The sequence below is a fragment of the Elephantulus edwardii genome, unplaced genomic scaffold (genome assembly GCF_000299155.1).
Source record: "Elephantulus edwardii isolate Elephantulus edwardi_28Jun2011 unplaced genomic scaffold, EleEdw1.0 scaffold00009, whole genome shotgun sequence".
NCBI lineage: Eukaryota > Metazoa > Chordata > Mammalia > Macroscelidea > Macroscelididae > Elephantulus > Elephantulus edwardii.
In genome coordinates, this window is record NW_006399759.1 from 16,731,085 (window position 1) to 16,752,511 (window position 21,427).

The 21,427-nt window shown below is 41.0% G+C and overlaps 1 protein-coding gene across 1 annotated transcript in view; it reads left to right on the top strand.

Moving 5' to 3' along the window:
- The first annotated feature begins 594 nt into the window (after window positions 1-594).
- The window catches only part of APOB (apolipoprotein B), a 67,310-nt gene continuing 46,477 nt past the window's right edge, over window positions 595-21,427 (top strand). The window contains exons 1-4 of the mRNA XM_006880718.1: window positions 595-668; window positions 19,669-19,749; window positions 19,977-20,017; window positions 20,502-20,538. Of these exons, the coding sequence (XP_006880780.1) occupies window positions 595-668; window positions 19,669-19,749; window positions 19,977-20,017; window positions 20,502-20,538 (233 nt within the window). The remainder of the gene's footprint in view (window positions 669-19,668; window positions 19,750-19,976; window positions 20,018-20,501; window positions 20,539-21,427) is intronic.

The following is a 21,427-nucleotide window of genomic DNA, read 5'->3' on the forward strand; positions in this document are numbered from 1 at the left end:
ATAATTATATATCTATCACACCCCAGGAGGCATTCTATGACATGCTCTTATGCTGTAGCAATTACCAGAATCAAGACCCCTCTCAGGAAGCACTAGGCCACGCGGGAAGCCTCACTGAACTCAGTGACAGAGTTCTAGGACTATTTGTACTTAGTCACTTGTCAACTAGCCAGCTACGGGGATCTTCTGAAAGCTATTTTTAAAAACTCTCTTGGGAAATATAGGAAGTCTGGTGTATTTCAAGGGCCTGAGGGTAGTATAAATGGTTAACCATACAGCTACCAACCAATTCATTTAACGTTTAAGTCCACCCAGAGACACTTAAGAAGAAAGACTGGTTATCAACTTCTGAAAAAATTACCTACTTAAAACCTTATGGAATCGTTTCCCTCTGGCGTGTCTGATCAACTCAACAACTGGTTACTAGCTGGCTTTATACTGTTACCCACTCATAAGGAGTCTCACATACTTCTGTTTGCTGTTTCCATTCAGGCAAGACAAGGGGTCAATGTGGTCTGTTGTGCATACTCCACCATCACAGCCCATTAAAAAAGCCCTAAAATAAAATTAAATCAGAGATATCAGGGTACTATAATGGTGAGTAGTAAAGAGAACCTGGAGAAGAGGAAACAGAAAAGACACGCGGGAGTTGAAACGGAAGTTTGGAAGTGAGAGCACTGGGAAGGGAGATAATTAAGAAGTATGAAGTCGAACACAACTACAGGGGTGCTTGTTCTCCTTACTTTCTCCATGGAAGTATGTCATTCATCAGAGCATTAGGGGAAGGAAAGAAACCACTTACCCATCCTGAAGATGTCGATCAAGTCACCCGTGGGCTCAGAGCAAGCCGCTCCTCTGCCTGGTAACAAGGAGACACAGCTGTTACTGATTCCGCTGGAATGAGGTCATTACCTGGATCATTCAGGGCGTTAAGGTTATCCATATGCAATTAGAATATCCAGGCATAATTTGCATAGGAGTTAAGAGGAATAGATGGGTTTCATTAATTGTCCCAGTGTAAAATTTTATTTGGAGTTTGTCCACATTAAGTTACGTAGAGAACCTTCAGTTCTGCCTGTGGGCCAGCTAGTAGTAGAAACGTCATCAGTCAGTGTTCCCCCAAGAGACTATGGTTCCAGGAGCTGGTCGAAAATGAGAGTATAGATACATAATTTCACACTGACTTCTTCTCAGAGATATTTTCTGAGTGTGGCACAGCGTCTCATGTTCTGGATTGTTAATCCATCAGGATTAGCCATTGAAGACACTTACTGGCCTGGTACAGGGTAAGTGTGGGAAAGAGCAATTAAATGTGTCTGAACCAGCCCCTTTTTCCCTCAGATACATTTGGGGGAAATATATGAAAGCATTTAGAAGGCAAACTTATAATAAAGGATAATTATGTTAAGAGCAAATAAAAAATTCAGTGATCACTTGTATTTTAGCAAGGTCATTCTTAATTCTCCTCTAATCAGAATTGTTGTTATGTGCCGTAGAGTCCCTTGTGACTCATAGCAACTCTATGTACAATAGCCCTGAAACCTGCACTATCCTGTACCAACTTTACTGCCTCTGACACACTTACCCTCATTACCCCAGTAACCGTATCAATCCATCTCATCGATGGTCTCCCTCTCTTTCTCCATCCCTCCACCCTTGCAAATACAGTGTCCCTCTCCAAGCCTGGTCCTTCCTTGCAAAATGCCCAAAATATGTCAGACGAAGCCTTAGAATGCTTGCCTCCAAGGAGCAGCTTTGAGTCCACCTCTCTAGGACTGACCTTTTTGTTCTCCTGGCAGTCCATGGTATATTCAACACTCTTATACAGCACCACAAGTCAAAGACATCAATTCTTCTTCTGTCATCCCTAGTCATTGTCCAGCTCTCTAATGAATAGCAAGCAATTATGAAGACTATGGCCTGGATCAGGCATACCGTAGTCTCCAGACTGAAATTGTTGTTCTTCAGTACTCTAGAGAGGTCCCTGACACAGACTTTCCAATTGCAATACATCTTTTAATTTCCTGGCTGCTGGTACCAAGAATTTTGATTGTGGAGCCAAACAAACTAAAGCTGTTAACAATCTCAGTCTCTTCACCATCTATCATATTGATTCTTATAGGCCCAGTGGTGAGAATCTTTGTTTTCTTGATGTTGAGGTTCAGTCCCTATCAAAGGCTACAGTCCTTGATCTTCTGAATCTTGCTAAGTGCTTCAGGTCCTCCTCAGTTTCAGCACCCAGGGTTGTGTCATCTGCATAATGCAGTATGTTAACGAATCTTCTTCTAATCCTGATGCCACATTCCTTCTCATACAGCGAAGACTACCTGATGATCAGTTCTGCATATAGATTGAAAAGGTATGGAGACAGAATACATCCCTGGTGTACATCCTTCCTGATTTTTAATCATGCAGTTTCTCCTTGTTCTGTTCTGACGACTGCCTCCTGGTCCAAGTATAAGTTTCACATAAGCACAATCAAATGTTCTGGGATTCCCATTCTTCTCAGAGTCAGTCACACTTTGTTGTGATCCACACGGTCAAATACCTTTGCATAATCAATGAAACACAGGTAGACTTTCCTCTGGTACTCTCTGTTTTCAGCCAAGCTCCATCTAACATTAGCTATAATAAATATCCCTAGTATCATGGCCTCTTCTAAACTAAGCCTGCACATCTGGCAGTTCTCTGTTGGTGTACTGCTCCAGTCATTTTTTAATAATTTTTAGCAGAATCTTGCTTGCATGTGATTTTGATATTGTTTGATAATTTCTGCACTCTGTCAGGTCAGCTTTCTTTGGAATAAGAAAAATATAGATCTCTTCCAGTCAGTTGGCCGGGTGGTTGTCCTCTAGTTTTCTTGACATAACTTAGTGAATGCATTCAGGGTAGTGTCTGTTTGTTGAAATATGTCAATTGAAATTCTTTCAATTCCTGAAGCCTTGTTTTGCCAAGTCTTTCAGAGAAACTTGAACTTCCTCCTTCATCACCACAGCTCATACATTGTTTCATTAAATTCTTCTGTGTCAGCCAAATCCTTTTGATACAGTGACTCTGTATATTTCTTTCATGTTCTTTTAATGCTTCTTGGATAATTTAGTATTATGCCCAAAGCATTTTTAGAAATTGGAAAATTACCAAAGATAGACCCTAGATAAATACCACCATTTTGTAGCTGCTAAGTTCCCAATGATGACCTTCCAGTTAGCATTTATGCACTTAATCACTGCACAGTCAGAATTCTCTAATTTAAAAACAAAACAAAACAAAACAAAAACCAACAAGAAAGAAACAAAACAAACCTACTACCATTGACTCAGTTCTGAGTCTAGCAATACCACAGGTCAGAGGAGTATTCCCCCTTAAGGTTCTCAAGCTTACCATCTTTAAAGATTACCACCAACTTTCTTTTGTATATTGGCTGGTGGATTTTTAAACCACTGACCTTTTGGTTAGTAGTCAGGCACTTAATTACTGTGTCACTCTTTCGGGCTGAGTCGAAACTCATTGCTGTTGAGGTGAACTGTCTCATAGCTGACTCTTCATGGGGTTTCTGAGACTGTAAATTGCACAGGAACTTCACCTGAGCCACTGCTAGATTTGAACTGTCAGAGAGGCACAGCCTTCGGGTTAGTCGTGCAGCTCCCTATGGACTAGGCCTCCAGAACTGTCTATAAAACTCTGGGTTATTTTTTTGTTATGTACTTTCAAGTCAGTTCCAATTAATAAAGACATAGAGGACAAACATTCCCATAGACTTTTTTAATCTATAACTTTTTTCTTGTGTGTTTTTTTTAATCTATAACTTTTTTCTTGGTTTTTTTTTTTCTTTTTTTAAAATCTGAAACTTTTAAAGAGCAGATTTCCAGATATTTTCTTCCTCACAGTAGCTGGTGAGTTCAGATCATCAGCCTTTCTGCTAACAGGTAAGCACTTAACAATTGTGCCATCAGATCTCCTTCAGAGTTATTTGTTGTTATGTGCTGTTGAGTTGCTTTCAACTCAAGAAACCCTGTGCACAATAGCTCTGAATTCTGTCCTGTCTTAAGCCAATCTCATTGACTCCAGCACACATACACACATTATCTCAGTTACTTTGTCAATACATCTCATCTAGAGTCTTCTGTCCTGTCTCTCCATTTTCCAAGCATTATATCCTTATCTAAGGACTACTCCCTCTTAGCAACATGCCCGAAGTATGTGAAATGAAGTCTCAAATCCTTGCCTCAAAGGAGAAACTTTATTTCACCGTCTTCAAGACAGATATTTTTGTTTTCTTGGAGGTCCATGGTATGTTCAATACTCTTTTCCAGCACAACTCAAAGGGATTGAGTCTTCTTCTATCATCCGTAGTCATTGTCCAGCTCTCTGATGCACAGCAAGTATTTGTTAAGGCCATGAACTGAATCAGGTGCACCTTAGTCTCTAGACTGACGTCATTCCTGTATAGCATTCTGGACAGGCCCCTGAAAGCAGATTTTTCTAATGAAATTCATCTTTTGATTTTTTGACTGCTGGTGGCAAGAGTGTTGATTGAGGAACAAAACAAACTCAATCTTGTCTTCATCTATCATGGTGCTGTCAACTGGCCCAGTGGTGAGAATCTTTGTACTTTTTTATGGTGAGCTTCAATCCATATTGAAGACTGTTGTTGTTGTTATGGTTGTCGAGTTGCTTGCAACATATAGTGGCCCTATGTACAATAGTCCTGAAACCTGCTCTATCTTGTGCCAACTTTACTGTCTCTGACACACCTACCTTCATTTCCCTAGTTACTCAATCAATCCATCTCATCAATGGTCTTCCTCTCTTTCTCTGTCACTCCACCCTTCCAAGCATGACATCATTCTCCAAAGACTGGTCCATCCTTGTAACATATCCAAACTATGTCAGACGAAGCCTCAGAATCCTTGCTTCCAAGGAGCAATCTGGTTTCAGCCTCTCCTAGATGAACCTGTTTGTTCTTCTAGCAGTCCATGATATATTTAGTACTCTTCTCCAGCACCACATTTCAAAGGCATCAATTCTCTATCATCCCTAGTCATTGTCCAGCTCTCTGATACATGTCAAACAATTGCAAACACTTTGGCCTGGATCAGGCACACCTTAGTCTCCAGACTGACATCGTTGCTCTTCTTTTGTATATTGGCGGGTGGATTTTTAAACCACTGACCTTTTGGCTAGCAGGAAGGCACTTAATCACCGTGTCATTTCTTTTGGGCTGAGTCAAAACTCATTGCTGTTGAGGTGAACTGACTCATAGCTGACATTTTGTTGGGTTTCTGAGGCTATAAATTCCACAGAAGCAGATTAGTTATCTTCTGGAGAAGAGTCCATCTTTACTGGAGAGGTCTCTGACAGCAGACTTTCCCAGTGCAATTCATCTTTTGATTTCTTGACTACTGGTACCAAGAGAGTTGATTGTGGAACCAAGCAAACGAAAAATGTTAACAATCTCAATCTCTTTATCATCTATTATAAAGCTAACTATCAGCCCAGTGGTGAGAATCTTTGTTTTCTTGATGTTGAGCTTCAATCCATATTGATGGCTGCAGTCCTTGACCCTCCACAGCAAGCGCTTCAGGTCCTCCTCAGTTTCAGCAAGCCAGGGTTGTGTCATCTGCATAGCGCAGGTTGTTGGTGAATCTTCCTCCAATCCTGATGCCACAGTCCTCATAGAGCCTAGCCTTCTGGATGATTTGTTCCACATATAAATTGAAAAGGTGTGGAGATAAAACACATCCTTGCTGTACACCTTTCCCGCAGTGTTTCCTTGCTTTGTTCTGACCACTGACTCCTGGTGAAAGAACACATTTCACATAAGCACTATTAAATGTTCTGGAATTCCCATTCTTCTCAGAGACAGCCACATTCACACATCAAATGCCTTTTCATAATCAAGGAAACACTGATAAACATTCCATGGCCTCTTCTAAACTCAGCCTGCACATCTGGCAGTTCTTTGTTGATGTGCTCTTCCAGTCATTTTTGGATAATCTTCAGCAGAATCTTGCTTGCATGAGATATTAATGATATTGTTTGATAATTTCCACACTCTGTTGGGTCACCTTTATTTGGAATGGGGAAAAAATATAGATCTCTTCCAGTCAGTTGGCCAGGTGATTGTCCGCCAGATTTCTTGAAGACTACCTGGAAAAATAAATAATGATTCTCGATGTCTTTTTCACCTTAAAGCACTATTATTGTTAATGATCATTATCACAACCGTTGTTAATAAGGCTCTAGTTTATTTCTCCAGGGGTTAGTTTAATGTGTTTATGGCCATATTGACTGAGATAGAATCCTACCTTGTTCATGAGATCCTCTTAAAAGTTCATAGTTGACCCTCATACATACCTGTACTTATGTAATGAAGATGGAAGAACTTGGTGACTTTATATAGAATTTAGCTTCAATTTCCTCATTTGAAATAGAAGTGTTAAAATACTTATTTTGCAAGTGTGTTTTTCCCCTTTTCTTATATTCAGTAAGAATTTATGTGAAGGTATCAGAATTTTTAGTACGTTTTTAGTACTTTGCAAATACTTACTCATGCGTTGCCATTGAGATAGACCTGACTCATAGCTCACCCTCCATTGGGTGTTCAGAGCCTGTACTCACACAGACGGAGACTGCCCATCTGTCTTCCATGGAACTTACAGTGGATTTGAAACACCAGCCTTTGGATTGGCAGCACAATTTCTTATCCCCTAGCCACGAGCGCTCCCGATGTAAATACTGTTGTTGTTGTTGTTATTGTTGTTGTTGTTGTTATTTACCACCAAGTCAGAACCGATCCATAGCTGACCCTCCACAAGTTTTCAGAGGCAGTTAATCGCACGGGAGAAGATTGCCATCCTTCTCCCAAGGAGCAGCTGGTGGGCTCGAACCACATGTCTTTGAGACTGTAGTGTGGCTTCTTGCCACTAGGGTTTTCAAATATATTCACAATAATAAATCTTTTCTTGTTGCACTTAAATAACAAAAAGATTAATTACCCTTACTTAGTTTGCAACAGCCCTCCTCTCATTTTGCTGGTTGGTTGGTTGGGTTATTTTATTCCATTTCCCTGGGTCCCAACATTTCTGCTCCAACTGTCCTCCTTTTTTTGGTCAAAAAATGTTCTGTGGTACTTTGGCTAACTTTCTTTGTTTTGCATGTTTTCCTCTAAAATACATCTGGATAATTTGAGCATAGGGGAAGCTTTGTATGTTTGTCTACTTGATGTTTTTTGAAGGAAAAGGAAAGAGTGGTCACTTGGGTGTTAAAAACTCCAAGAGGAACTTAGAATTTTAACATTAGAAACAAGGATATACTCTTATACAATTTGACCTTCTGAAATGCTGAGATAAAAGATTTTGTCCTTTTGCAACTGTGGCTTTCAGTTAGGGTCACTGGTCACTGGAAAGCACCAGGGAGGAGCAGTAGTGTGTTAAGTGATCTTGCTCACTGAGCCAGAGAACGAAGATCACCCTCCCCAGGAACAGGTCACGCCCGAATAGCAGGAAAAAAGACCATACTCAGGTCCATGTACCTAGAGGCTTAAAGAACCTAGAAATTTCTAAACAGCAAGCCTCAAAACTTAACTTAAAATGAACCACAGGCTTAAATATGACACCTAAAACGATATTATCCTTAAAACTTCAAATAGCATAAGGCTTTTTGAAAAAGCCCTAGTGACACAATGGTTAAGTCCCCAGCTATCAATTAAATCAAAAGAATGGCAGTTCAAACTCACCCACCAGCTCCACCAAAAAGAGTATTGTCAGCCTGTTCCCATAAAGATTACAGGCTACAAAAAACCATGGGGCAGTCTGACTCTGGCATGTGCAGTCAATATGAGTTGAAGATCAGCTAAATGGCACAGAACAACAACAAGAAATCTACTTTCTTAACCTTAAGTTGGGTAATGGTTCCTTTGGTACCCAATGACACCAAAACCTTATGCAACAAAGGAAAAGCAGATGTCTTAGAGTTCCCCAAAATTCATACCTTCATGCCTCAATGGCACCATCAAAAAAGTGGAGTGGTAGAAATTATTTACACATCATATTTCTCATCAGGAGCTTATAGTGGGAGCATATTTCGAAAATGTTTATAATTTATTATTTAAACCTCAAATAATTCAACGAAAACATTTAAAACCCAAATGATTAAAACAGATATTTCTGAAAATATGATATAAAAATTGCCATATTACCACTCTGGTAAGCAGTTTGGTGTTTCCTCAAAAAGCTGAACATAGAAATTCAATATGATCCAGGTATTCCACTACTTGAAATATATCCCAAGAAAATTAACTGAGGCAGAAACAGAGATTTGTACATCAATGTTCATAGGAGCATTTTTCACCATTGCAAGAACATGGAAACAGCCCAAATGTCCAACAACAATCAAATAGATTGAGAAACTATGGTACATTCACACGATGGAATACTATGCAGCACACAGGAGCAATGACTTTGAAAATCACTGCATAACTTGAAGGGACTGGAGAGCAATATTCTGAGTGAACTAATTCACTCTCACAAGGAAAAATACTGTATTAAGACCATTATTGTAGACCATTTAAGAGGACCCAAGGTGGGGAGGGTGGGAACAGAGGGGTGAGGATGGGGAGCTGTTAGTCATAGGGTCACACAATTTGATGGGTGGAGGGAGGGGCAGGTAAAGGAAATGAGGAAAATCTAGTGTAAGTAACAATGTATATGAATTTTTTTTAAATTGTCATATTAAACACAAGTATAAGCTTGCTGAAGATTTTTTTTTTTAAGATTGTTTTTAAATGACTGGAGCAATTCATCAACAAGAAACTACCAGAAATTCAAGGTGGATTCAGAAAAGGCTATGAAACAAGGGCTACCCTTGCTGATATCAGACAGATCTTGGCTGAGAGCAGGGAATAATTGAAACATATTTACTTGTATTTTATTGATTATACAAAGGCATTCAATTAAGCAGATCATAATAAATAATGAATAACATTAGGAAGGATAGGAATTCCAGTACACTTACTTTGACTTGTACAAAACCCAAACATAGACCAAAAAGCAGTCTCATTCTAATCTTCTGAACAGGACTTAGAAATCCAAGGAGATATACCGCTGCAACTTTTTCTTTTAAAGTTATCTTCAGCAAATTCTATCGTTGTTGTTGTTGTTGTTGTTGTTGTTGTTTTGTGCCACTGAGTTGTCTGTGACTCATAGTAACCCTATGTACAATAGCTCTGAACCCTGCCCTATCCTGGGCCATTCACACTGATGACACACCTAGCTCCATTACCCCAGTTTCTGTTTCAATCCATCTCATCTAGGGTCATTCTCTCCTGTGCTCTCCTTCCACCCTTACAAGCATGATGTCCTTCTCCAAAGTATGTGACATGTGCTCAAAGTATGTGACAAAGCTTCAAAACCCTTGCCTTCAAGGAGAAACTTGGTTTCACATACTCCAAAACAGACCTGTTTGCTCTCTTGGCAGGCAGTCTGTGGTATGTTCAATACTCTTCTCCAGCACCATAATTCTACTTATAATCTTTATTAATTTTACTGTTCTATAATTTCTGTTTTATCACGTTTCTTTGGCCTGAGTACAAATATGGATCTTTTCCAGTTAGTCAGGTAACTGACTTCCAAATTTCTTACTATAGACAAGTGAGTTCTTTCAGCATTTTATGGGTGTATTGAAACATATATTACTTGGTGTTGCATCAATTCCTGGGTATTGGTCTTAACTAATGTCTTCAGTGCAGCTTGGACATCTTTTAACACCACCAGTTCTTGGTCATATGCAACTTCCTGAAATGGTTGAACACTGAGCAATTAATTCTTTTTTATACATTGACTCTAAGTATCATTGCCATCTTTAGATGTGTACATGTAACTATGTTATTGTGGTTTGGGATCAAGTTTAGAGTAAATTAATTTCCCATTCAATAATTTACACATGTTTTGGTTTGTAGTATTTATTGCACTCCCTGTGAGGTAACAGCCCTCTTTCCACTTCTCCCCTGAGCTCCCTGTCTCCATTTGTCTATCTTTTTGCCCCTTCTTTTTTTTTTCTGAACTATGTTTTTGTGTGAATTCAATCCTTTTTGTCTCCTAGAGTTAATTTTTCTGAAGAGCATGATTCCTCACGAGTGACATTATTCACTTTATTGTTGTAGTCACTGCGAGGTACTATTGAGCGTGCTACATCCATAGCCACATTATGTACAATTGAAGAAAACTTTGTCCCATTATTTGGCTGGAAAGTGGTCTCTGGGAGTGGATTTAATTACAGATCTAAAGGCTACCTAAGGGTCATTGCTTCAGGGATGCCCCTAGTCTCTGGAAGAACACTAAGTCTGCCCTTTTGTACAATTTTGTTCTGTATTTTCTACCACTCTAAGACATGATATTGTGATACTGAGCAAATTACTTGGTAAGCCGAACTTTATGAAGAAAAATGTGGCATCAAGATTGGAGGAAGACTTACCAATAACTTTCATTATGCAGGTGACACAACCCTGCTTGCTGAAAATGAGGAGGACTTTAAATACTTGCCTCAAAGTTTAAACACTGCTGAATTCAATATGAGTTGCATTTCAACATCAAGAAGGGAAAAAATCCTCTCCACTGTACCAACAGGCAACACAATAATGAATGAGAAAGGACTGAGACTGTCAACAACTTCATCCTACTTGGATCCACAATCAATATATTTGGTACCAGGAGTCAGGAGATCAGGAGATGTATTGCTCTGTAAAGTCTACATTTAAAGACCTCTCCAAATTGTAGAGGAACAATGATGTCAATTTGAGAACAAAGGCGCACCTTATTCAGGCCACCGTCTTTTCAGTCACTTGCTATGCATGTGAGAGCTGGACAATGACTAACAATGACAGAAGTAGAATTGATGTCTTGGAACTGTGCTATTGGGGAAAAAGTGTTGACGATCCCATGGACTGCCAAGAAGCATGTATCTTGGTGAGGGTGCAGCCAAAGTGCTCCTTGGAGACAAAGATGACGAAGCTTTGTCTCACCTGTTTTGTGCATGTTGCTAGAAGAGGTTATTCCTTGGATTTAGACATCATGCTTGGGAAGGTGGAAGGTCATTGAAAGAGAGGAAGCCACTCAACCAAGTGGCTTGACGCTGTGACTGTGGCAATGGGTTCAAGTGTATCAGAGACTGTGAGGATGGCACAGAATAGGACAATGTTCAGATTAGTTGTTCATAGGGTCGCTATGAGTCATACTCAACTCAACAGCACCTAACAACAGCAACAACTTCAATGCAGCAGGAAGCTTTCTGTCTTATTTTGATGCTTCCTAGCATCCACTGACATTTTGTAGACAAAGTAAACAGCACAGGCTGACTTCTGGGCATGATTTGTCCTTCCACGTCTTCACACTCTTGTAAAGGATGAATGTAAGATGAAATCAGCATCATGCAATCTGCTAATGACATGTTTATTTGTTCAGTTTAAATGTTACAAAATAGCTAAAATCATTGTCAGAAAAACTTGTACCTTAATACTGACCCTGTCCCAACTCTCCCCATATGGGTAACTTTGGTCTGCAGGAGGGTAAGAAACAGCAGAAGGCAGAGACCGAGCACAAAGCATCACTATATATACTCAGAACCCATCTGCCCATCTGCAGGCAGACTGGAAAGGTAGGTTTCACTTTCAGAGACTCTAATTGCTATGCTGACTAAAACATTATCTAATTACATAAAACTCCACCAGTCGGGCAGCAGACGAATGAGTGCCCAGGAATTCAGATTGATAAGACACCTATGCTGGGGAATGACTTGGATCCAAGGACATTTATGGCCCTTTGATATACTGAACCTCTGTGTTTCCATACAATTAGTTACATTATAATAATATAAGCATGCATATGTTTACTCTAAATCTGAGACCACAGAAAAACAATTACATTGTTCACATTTTTCACTTATAAAGAACATTAAATTACAAGGGAATGCACTGATAATCAAAGATTCATCATTATAAAGCACTTTTCCACACACTGTCATGTAGTCAATACAAATTTGGTAAAATCAGTAGGACGATTATTCTAGACTATAGATGAATATACCTGAATGCATGTCCTACATTTGCCCTTGTCATAAATATAATTAATTAAATAAATCCTTAAGCTCTAGTCCTCAGCTTCTGTATATAGGAATTGAGAATCTGAAGGCTAGTCTGAGGAGAGTCAGGTTCTAACTTGCCTTTTCTACATTTCCATTCACAGTAAAAAGAATTCTGTTCATAACCATGGGTTTCCATGCAATCTAGAGTTTTGCCATATACACTGTAAACCCAAACCTAACCCACCGTTGGTCCAATCAGTTACAACTCACAGAGACCCTTCAGCAGGTCTCACAGCTGGAAATGTTTATGGGAGGAATCTAGCCATCTTTCTCCCTTGAAGCAACTGGTAGATTCAAACCACCAGTATCAGTTAACAATGCAACATGATACTTTGTTGTTGTTGTGTACCATCGAGTTGGAATGATCCACAGCTGACCCTACAGTGGATTTTCATAGAATGTTAATCACATGGGAGGAGATGGTCCATCTTTCTTCCAGGAGGGGCTGATAGATTCAAACTGCAAGTCTTTGAGATTGCATCACAGCTTCTTGCTACTAGGTCACCAGAGCTCCCTCTACTCTATTTAGTGCCAAATATGTGCATATTGTATAGGAACCTCCAGTTAGAGGAAAGATTACATTAGCCTGAATGCTCTATCCATGCCTGGTATATCAAGCTGTATTCCTTCCTGATCCCCCATTCCCATTCTTCTCAGCATTCTTTTTCTACTTCAATGGAAAGATGTATCACAGACCATTGGACATGCTAATTAAACAATCCTCAACTTCCTATTGTTCTTTCAGTATTGCCTGACTCAATCTTGCCCACCATCCAAGATCCAGCTCAAGCCTCACCACCTCTAAAAAGCCTTACACAATCCTAAGGCCCATGCTGAACCAGGACATTTTAAGTGTTCAGGCCTCATGTAGGCTCTGGTCTCACTCTTATCCACGACGTGTATTTACTCCCATCACATCAGCATTGGTCAGCTCCTAGAGGACTGGGTGCACAGGAGCTCTGTACATATTTGAAGAGCATCAGTGGTCATGTGGTAATTGTGAGGCTTATGTATTCACCCAGGTATCTGCTCATCCATCATTTTCACTGGTTCTAGATTCCTGTGGCTAGACTACTCTGGAGCTGAATTGTTATTGTTGATCGCTGTCGAGTCGAGTGCGACTCATAGCGACCTATGAACAAAAGGCCTGAAGCCTTTCTATAACTATTGACATTTATTAAAGTTCATAGAGTTTCCAGAAGCATGTACTGTGAGAAAATTTAAAATGATCAACAAATAGTCATTCGAAGGAAAAATTAATGTCTTCAAGACCAACAGTAAAGCCTAAAGCTAGGCAGGAGGTAGAGCTTCCTGAAAGCTGTAATTTCCTGTTGTCCGGAACTCCAGAAGAATAAGCCCTCATGGCTTCTTAGTACCTGGGATCTTTGCAGAGTGCACAACAAGTTATGTATCTCAGGCTGAATGACTGTGAGTGACTCTATATTTAATTGGAAGATCTTTTAAAATGTCCTAGGTCACTGGTTCTGAGGCCTCAGCCTTAGCTACATTAATTGCCATAAGGTTTGAGTCTGGAATAATGTATTTGTCTTCTAAGTGTCAAATTTTTCATATAAGTAAGTAATCAGAGCTGAAATGAGTCCATAATCATCTAGTCCTGTCCCCTCATTCAATAAGTCAAGGGAGTTAAGACTTAGATAGCCTTAGACAGTCAGTCTCATGATCCTAATTCATAATTCACATGTTCTGTGTCTTTCATATCACTCCAGGATTACTACATATTCTAAATTAAGATATAAACACATACAGACTGTTGTTGTTGCTGTTATGTGCAGTCAAGTCACCTGAGACTCATAGCGACCATATATACAGTAGCCCTATATCCTGCTCTATCCTGTGCCAATATTACTGTCTCCAACACACCTACTCCCATTACCCCAGTGATGAAATTAATCCATCTCATCAAGGGTCTTCTCCTGTGCTTCTCTCCACCTTCCCAAGCATGACATCCCTCTCCAAGAACTGATTCCTCCTTGCAGCATGTCCAAATTAAGAAGTAAAAATTAAATTAAGTGTATATATATATATATGAAAAAAATGATACAAAAACAATGTCATTTTATAATCATAATAATTAATCCTTAGCTACTTTCTGTATAGACTAGTGTAAAGTTTATAGTGAGAGAGAGTGAAAGGGATACCAAAGTGACAATATTCATAGTGCCTGTCCTCTAAGCTTATCACTCTGTTGACAAGGAAATATCTAAATGTATGGAAAAAAATAATATTACAAGAAAAAATTATAAGGCCTGGGTAGTAGCATAAGATTGGTATTCAATCCCTTTGTGACACACGTATGTGTGTCTATCTCCCATCAAGTCTAAAGAGACTGGACCCAGAATAAGGATCCTGGCCTAATAAGGTGGGGCTGGAATGGCTCACAACAGGTCAAAGGACAGGTGGATGAGACTCACATAGTCAAGGAACTGATACTTCATATATTTAGAACCTCAATGTGTGTTGAGTGGTGCTGACTTGTGATTTCTTTCAACTAGAAAAAATTGCTGCTCGACATTCTGACTTCATCTCTTAGATAGCAAAATAACAGAGCAGGAAAGTTGCATTTTGATCTTCACAAGAGGTTAATCATGCATCAGTAATCTCTCAGTCTGGTTGACATTAGCCCTCCCCATTGTCTTCCATCTGTGCAATTCACCTAAGTGCACAGTTTTTCTTTCAGCCATATGACATTTTGCGTGCATGTGTGTGTGTGTGTGTGTGTGTGTGTGTGTGTGTGTTTGTCTGTGTGTCTGCAAGCATGCACACACGCCTTGTCATTGGCATGTATAGGCCGCACTGGGCACGATGCCAGCCATAACTCTTGAAGTTTACTTTCCAGCTTCTGGGCATGATTTGCAATTATAATGCTGTCATAGGCAAAAAAGAGATAAGCTAATTAATCATTGTTGATATCAGTCCTTATTTGCCAGATGAGTTTCTTGAACAGCAGGGCTGGGAATAATTTGCATCAGATTGTATTTCCTTGCTTTATGCCACTGAAAAGATTTATTTAGCATCATCATGGTCACCATGCATAAATATCCTGGAAGCCATGAGCTACAAGTGAATGGCCTAGATTCAGTCATTCATATTCAGCAAATCATGCATTGAGCACCTACTTCAGTATACAAATTGCATTGATAGAAATATTGGGCTTCTAGAGGCCCTTTAATAGCTTCTGTGGTCCAGGGAGCTCTGGTGGCAGAGTGGTAAAGAGCTGCGCTGCCAAATCAAAAAGCAGGTGGTTCAAATTTACCACCTGCCACTCAGGAGAAAGAAAACTCCTTTTTATTATCTACAGCTTCTGAAAACCCATTGGAGGGTCAGTTGTGAGTTTATTCCAACTCGACAGCACATACTAATAGCATGATCCTCTGAACTTGCAAGGCCCTCTGGCAATTAGCAGGAAAATAGAATGGGTAGTTTTCTTCCAAAGACTGTAACTGAAATGTTCACTAGTACCTAAACTCTGTGATTACTCAGACGGATGGCTCATCCAATGGGACTTTGCATTTGTGAGCTGATAAGCCAGGGCAACTGGAGGAGATTAATCTGATTGGCACCAGAATGAATCTCTGCTCAAGGGTCACCAGTCCACTTGCCTGGGGAGGATCTCTATTTGCGTCTGACTCAAATATCCAGGAACATTAAGAATCATGACAGCCAAATAGCTGCTCAGTCCCACCTACCCAGAGCCCTTTCTATTCCCTTAATATGTTTCTGCTTCCGTTCTTCAGCCCTGTTTTCCCTTTTGTATGCCAATAGCTTCTATTTTTACAAAAGAGCTCTGGTGGTCTAGTGGCAAGGCATTGTACTGCCAACCCAAAGGAATATGGTTCAAATCCTCAGCTGTTCCAGGAGAAGAAGATGGTCGGTCTCCTCCCATGTGGCTTACAGCCTCAGAAAACCCACCAGAGAGTCACTTATGAGTGGGAGTTCATCTCGACGGCACACAGCAACAACAACTGCCCTACTTATGTATAGATTTTGGTTAGCCAGCTCAGATTGTTACTGTACAAATACACTTGCCCTGTAATAAATACAGAATGAACTAAAACAATTACTGTTTACTGGGTATCTTTTATTGCCAGATATCATGTCAGACTTTTTAGGTAACTATTTAATTCTCACAAAAAATTCCTATGAGCTGAATTTTATCATCCATGTTTTAGGGATGACAAAACAGAAGTTTAGGAGGATGATGGCACTTGCCCAAATCTCATAAGCCCAGTCAATATTCAACACTGATCTCCTGGAGCCTCGGCTCCATACTTGTTTCCTGGAGGTCATCAGCTGATCTTTCTGGGCCAGGCTTGTCTACAATTCATTAAGCAGCTAACACCAAAAGATTGCCGGATCCCTGTTTCTATAGAAAGTGTTTCTAACAGCTACTCAGCAGTCTAACCAAAGCTATTCAACAGAGTATTTCTTAGCCTTGAGAATAAATTGTAAACTTCTCTGAAGCTTCAGAATAGCTTAAAATGTATTCATGGGAGTTAACTAAGAAATACCCTACTCGAAGTGAAAAGGAGTTGGGGTGATTTCTATGGGCACAAATAATGCTAGACAATTGCTCTGGACAAAGGATTTGAATGGATTTTGTCATTTCAGAAAAAAAAATCTACAAGTTAATCTTTACAACATTTCAATGAGTGTGTCTATGTCAACTCAGGGATGTAATGTTTGCTCTGTACTGCTGTGTACTTACGTCTGTGAGGAGATGGGTGCAGCTGCCTGAGGCTCAGAGTGGTGGTGGCTTCTCAAAGAAAATCAGGGAAAGAAAAGGAAACTAAACTTCATAACTCCAAGAAAAAGACATCTCTTTCAGGGATGCTCATCATGAGTTCAGGAGCTTCCGAAGAGACTGCAACTTTTCCATGCATTCCACTTGTCAGACTAATCTTTGATTCTTAATTTACAAAGATTATATTCTCCCTGGATACTGACTATAGAATGCTGGCTTCAGTAGTCATACAATTAAGGGAGGTTTAGGCTTGTTCTTATAAGTTAAAGCTAACCATCTCTTCTTATTCTCTTTAGACTTCAATATCTTCACCCATTCTCCTTAAAATACATATGCATGGACGCAAGCCAATGTCCTAAAAAACTGGTAGCCATTTCTCAAACTCACCTTATTGCTAGAGTTGGAATCTACTCAGAATTGACCCTCCATTGGGTCTCTGAGGCTCAAGGAGGAGGAGGCTGCCTATCTTTCTCCTGCAGAGAATCTCACGGATATCATCCACCAGAGAGTCAAGGCCTTTGAGTTAGCAAGTGCAATTCCTTACAGACGCGGCTTCTCTGTGGAAACCCAACAAATAGAAGCAAAAATGATGAGACATTGCCTCGTTGAGAAAGCAATAGGTAGAGAAGGGCATCATACTTGGTACATGGTACAAACTAAAATAAAATACTAAGAGATGATACCTTTACCAGGACCTTTCACACTACAGTGAATATCTACTCCATAAATTCACATCTCAGGAAACCCTCTGTGGCAGTTCTACTGTATACTCTACAGATAGTGTCTAGATGTTGGAATTAACTCCATGGCACACACCAACAATGATGCCTAGTGTTTATGTGAAACCTTAGTAATATCCATCTTTAACAGCGTTAACATCCCATGGGTGCAAAATAACTGATTGTTGAAAAGAGTTCCTAGGTGCCCACAGGGAATATGTGAGTAAAGACACAGTACACGGATGGGATGTGAAGTCTCAGTTCAGAGAATAGAACAAATATCATCTGGTGAATCTCTACTCATGGAGACTACTCATTCAGAATATGATCTTTTTGGAAGCATCATTTATGCCACCAGAAGATTTCAACAACTTTACAGTTATTTTGTTACCTTTGGATATGTTGTTGTATACTGTCAAGTCCAGTTGGCCTATAGCTGACCCTCTGGTGGGGCAATTAGTCACACAGGAGGAGATTGCCTATGGTTCTGCCCTTGACCAGCTGGTGGCCTCAAACCATGTGCCTTCAGGACTGCAGCACAGCTTCTTGCCACTAGGCCACCAGAACTCTCGCTCATAAAGTCAACAGATTGTACAAACTGACTTCCACTGCAGTCACTTCCTGTCCGCTTACTTCTGTGAGTCCAATTTCCTGAGCTTTCTTCCTTAGTTGCTTCTGTGAAGAAGTTCCACTCTTCCAGCAGTTAAACTCCACATAATTTAGCATTTGCCTAGCTCCTGTCTTGATTGTTCATGAGGGTGAGGGTTAGTTTTAGAGTTAGGTGAAGAAGTGAAGGGTCTATGACCTTGTCACTCCACAACCAGATTGGAACAATGATAGCTCACAGACATTCGTTTGTTCATCCCATCACAGTAAAAAATTTCCAGTGATGGTCTTTTATTAACAAGACTGGGACAATAAAATTCATTGTTCTGAAATGGTGGTGGTGGTAGGTGTTGTCAAGTCAGTAATGACTGTGTCCTAGACAAAATCTCATACCCTTCTCTACTGTTGCTTTCTCACTAACATCCAAACTATTCCAAAGTAAATGAGGAAAAGTTTCAGCAGACACATTCTGGCTATACTTCTGCCCAGAGAGATTCATTCTTTCTACTGGCATCCAATTCAATAATGTATAAGTAATCATGTTATCCAACAGCACAACTTCAATGTGCTATTGTTTTTTGTCTGCACATAACAATAACTACAAACAACAATCCAGATTTCCTACAACTGGGCAGAAGAAGAAAGAATTGGTAGAATGAAGGTGTTTCCTGGGAAGGAAGGAATTGTGATGCCAACCCAAAGGCAGACATTGTTAATCCACCAGCTGCTTGTCCGGAGGTTGGGCCATCTCCTCCCACGTGATTTATGGCCTCTGACAACACACTGGAGGGTCGGCTGAGAGTCCATCCTGACCCAATGACAATGAGAGAGGGGGTGAAGGCCCAAAGTTATATACAAAGGGCACACTGTGTCCAGCCCACCACTCTGTTTCTCCTTACTGCCCCAATCCCCCTCACTGGCTGAAATAGAAAAGCTCATTCACTTAGAGAAAACTCTACTCTTCAATACTCTAAGAAGGGTCAACACCAGAGAGTGAACCCAAGAGGCTGGTCTTCTCCAGATGCATCACTGGAGTTCCGTGAAGCCTTTGGGATCTAACCTCTCCGGTAACTAGGATGGCCATCCCATAGGGCAGTGCGAGGCAGTCACTCACCAGACTCACCAAGGTTTCCCCTCTCTCTCCTGCCTTCCTGAATCCAGGGCAGATAATCTACTCCCACAAAGTAGTGACCAGTATCAGTAGTACCCATTCAAACCAACAGTCCACCAAAATAGAAAAGAAAGCAATAAAAAGGTCCCAAGAAATACACAAAGGGCTGGCTTTCCAAATGGCTACAATGTCAAAGCCATGAGAGGTGGCAGTTTTATCCATGTTTCTTAGTGGTTTCTAATCTTCCAGAAGGCACCTGGGGCAGGGCTGGTTTCTCAGGTACAGAGGCCACTGACCTCACAGCCCCCACCCAATCTCTGAGACCCCTAAAGGAAAGACCAGGCCAAAAAGAAATCTGAGTCCCATGAAAGCCCTTCACCCAGGCCCCTTCTCATCTCCCTGAAACTGGCCTTGTGTGGTAAGGTAAACAGGCTCAGGCCTGGGACCCTGCCCTTTGGACCTTTTGCAATTCGCTAGGATCTCTTTAAGCTAGGGTTCTCCAGCTCTTATATAAATAGGGCGCTGTCACCTCCAAGCCACTCGCACCTCAGGCCAAGAGGTGGACATCTCCCAGGGAAGCAACAGATCCAGCAGTGAGGGAGCGGCTTGCACCCACCGGCTTGGCCATGGGCCCTCTGAGGCCCGCGCTGCTGCTGCTGCTCGCAGTGGGCGCCTTGGCCCGTGAGTAAGGGGTCATGGGACAGCACGACTCTGCCTGTGCTGGGGTGGGGGACCCTTCCCCACCCAGGGGAGCCCTCTGATCCTGGACTCCCAGGCAGACATGGGGCTGCTTGGGATGAGAGACTGGAGGAACGGGTACAGTCCAAAAAAACCCTTGTAACAGCCATGACTAGAAACCAGTGACAAGAAAAGCTTAGCTTTGGGTCCAAGGGAGGGCACCCTCTGGTCTGGACTTCCCCAGAGACAGGGCACTGGGGGATGGGGGTGAGGGGTGGGCGTGGGGGGTAGACAGTGCTGACTGGGTGGCTCCTCCAGGCTTGGGATGGTGAGGTTAAGAGAACTGGAGAATGACCTTCTAGAACCCTCATTTCCTTATAAAAAGGAAAAGATCCACCACGGGTCTTCACCTGACAGACTCTATTTAGGGCCCGTTTTCTGGAAACATGTGGGAAAATCCATGGTGTTTTTTTATCTTTTCTTTCAGAAGAGGAAACAAAGGAAAATATCCCCCAAAACTGTCCATGTAAGTCTTCCCCCCTCAAGGGCACTCTGCAACCCCAATCCTCCTTCCCTACCTCCGCCTACGATGAGCCCCCCACTCTGTAGTGCCTGCCTGGATGCTAAGGGGAGGGGAGGGCTACAATCTAATAGGAGATTAGGGAGGGAACAAGTATTTTTTTGCCCATCCCCCAGTTACCTCAACTCTCTTCTTCCTGACCTTTTGTTCTGACCCAAATCTCAGTTTAGGGGGAGGGGGTAAATGGAGCCCTCACTCCATTGCCTCCTGGACACTTTAAGGTGAGCAAAACCATCCTGCTTATCAGTAGCTAATCATTGATCTGAAGTGTGTTAGGATGAGGAAATGCTGACTTTAAACACAGTGCAAAAATCCAGACCCCTCACCCCCGCATATTTACCTGACCCTAAGGGTCAAAGCAGCAGGCCCTAGTAGCCTGAGTGCAGCGTGGCCTCCCATGAGGTAGCACTGCCATCTGGTGGAATTTTAGTATTACTGCAGATACATTCACTATCAGACGTTATGTGGGTCAAATTTGTACAGAAAAGTATTCTCAATTACAATATAAATACCCAGAACTTTATTCCTGAAGATTTCTTAAGTTTTTAAGGTATCCCTAATCTTTATTAATTTTTTATCCCTAAAGCATATGTTAGAATAGAAAACTAAAATTTTGTTTTCAAATTGGAAGAGTCTATAAAGATAAACCGATCCTTCGCTTAATGCTGTCAGATCTTAATTTTTTTAATGCAATATATTTTTTACAGAATATTCTTCCTATTTCATTTTTTTCCCATTTATTCATTGTTGCACGTTTTCTTCCCTGCCACACCTTCCCCCACCCCCAGTTTGCTTTTTCCTTTGAAAAGAAAAAAAAATCATTGTTGTATCTG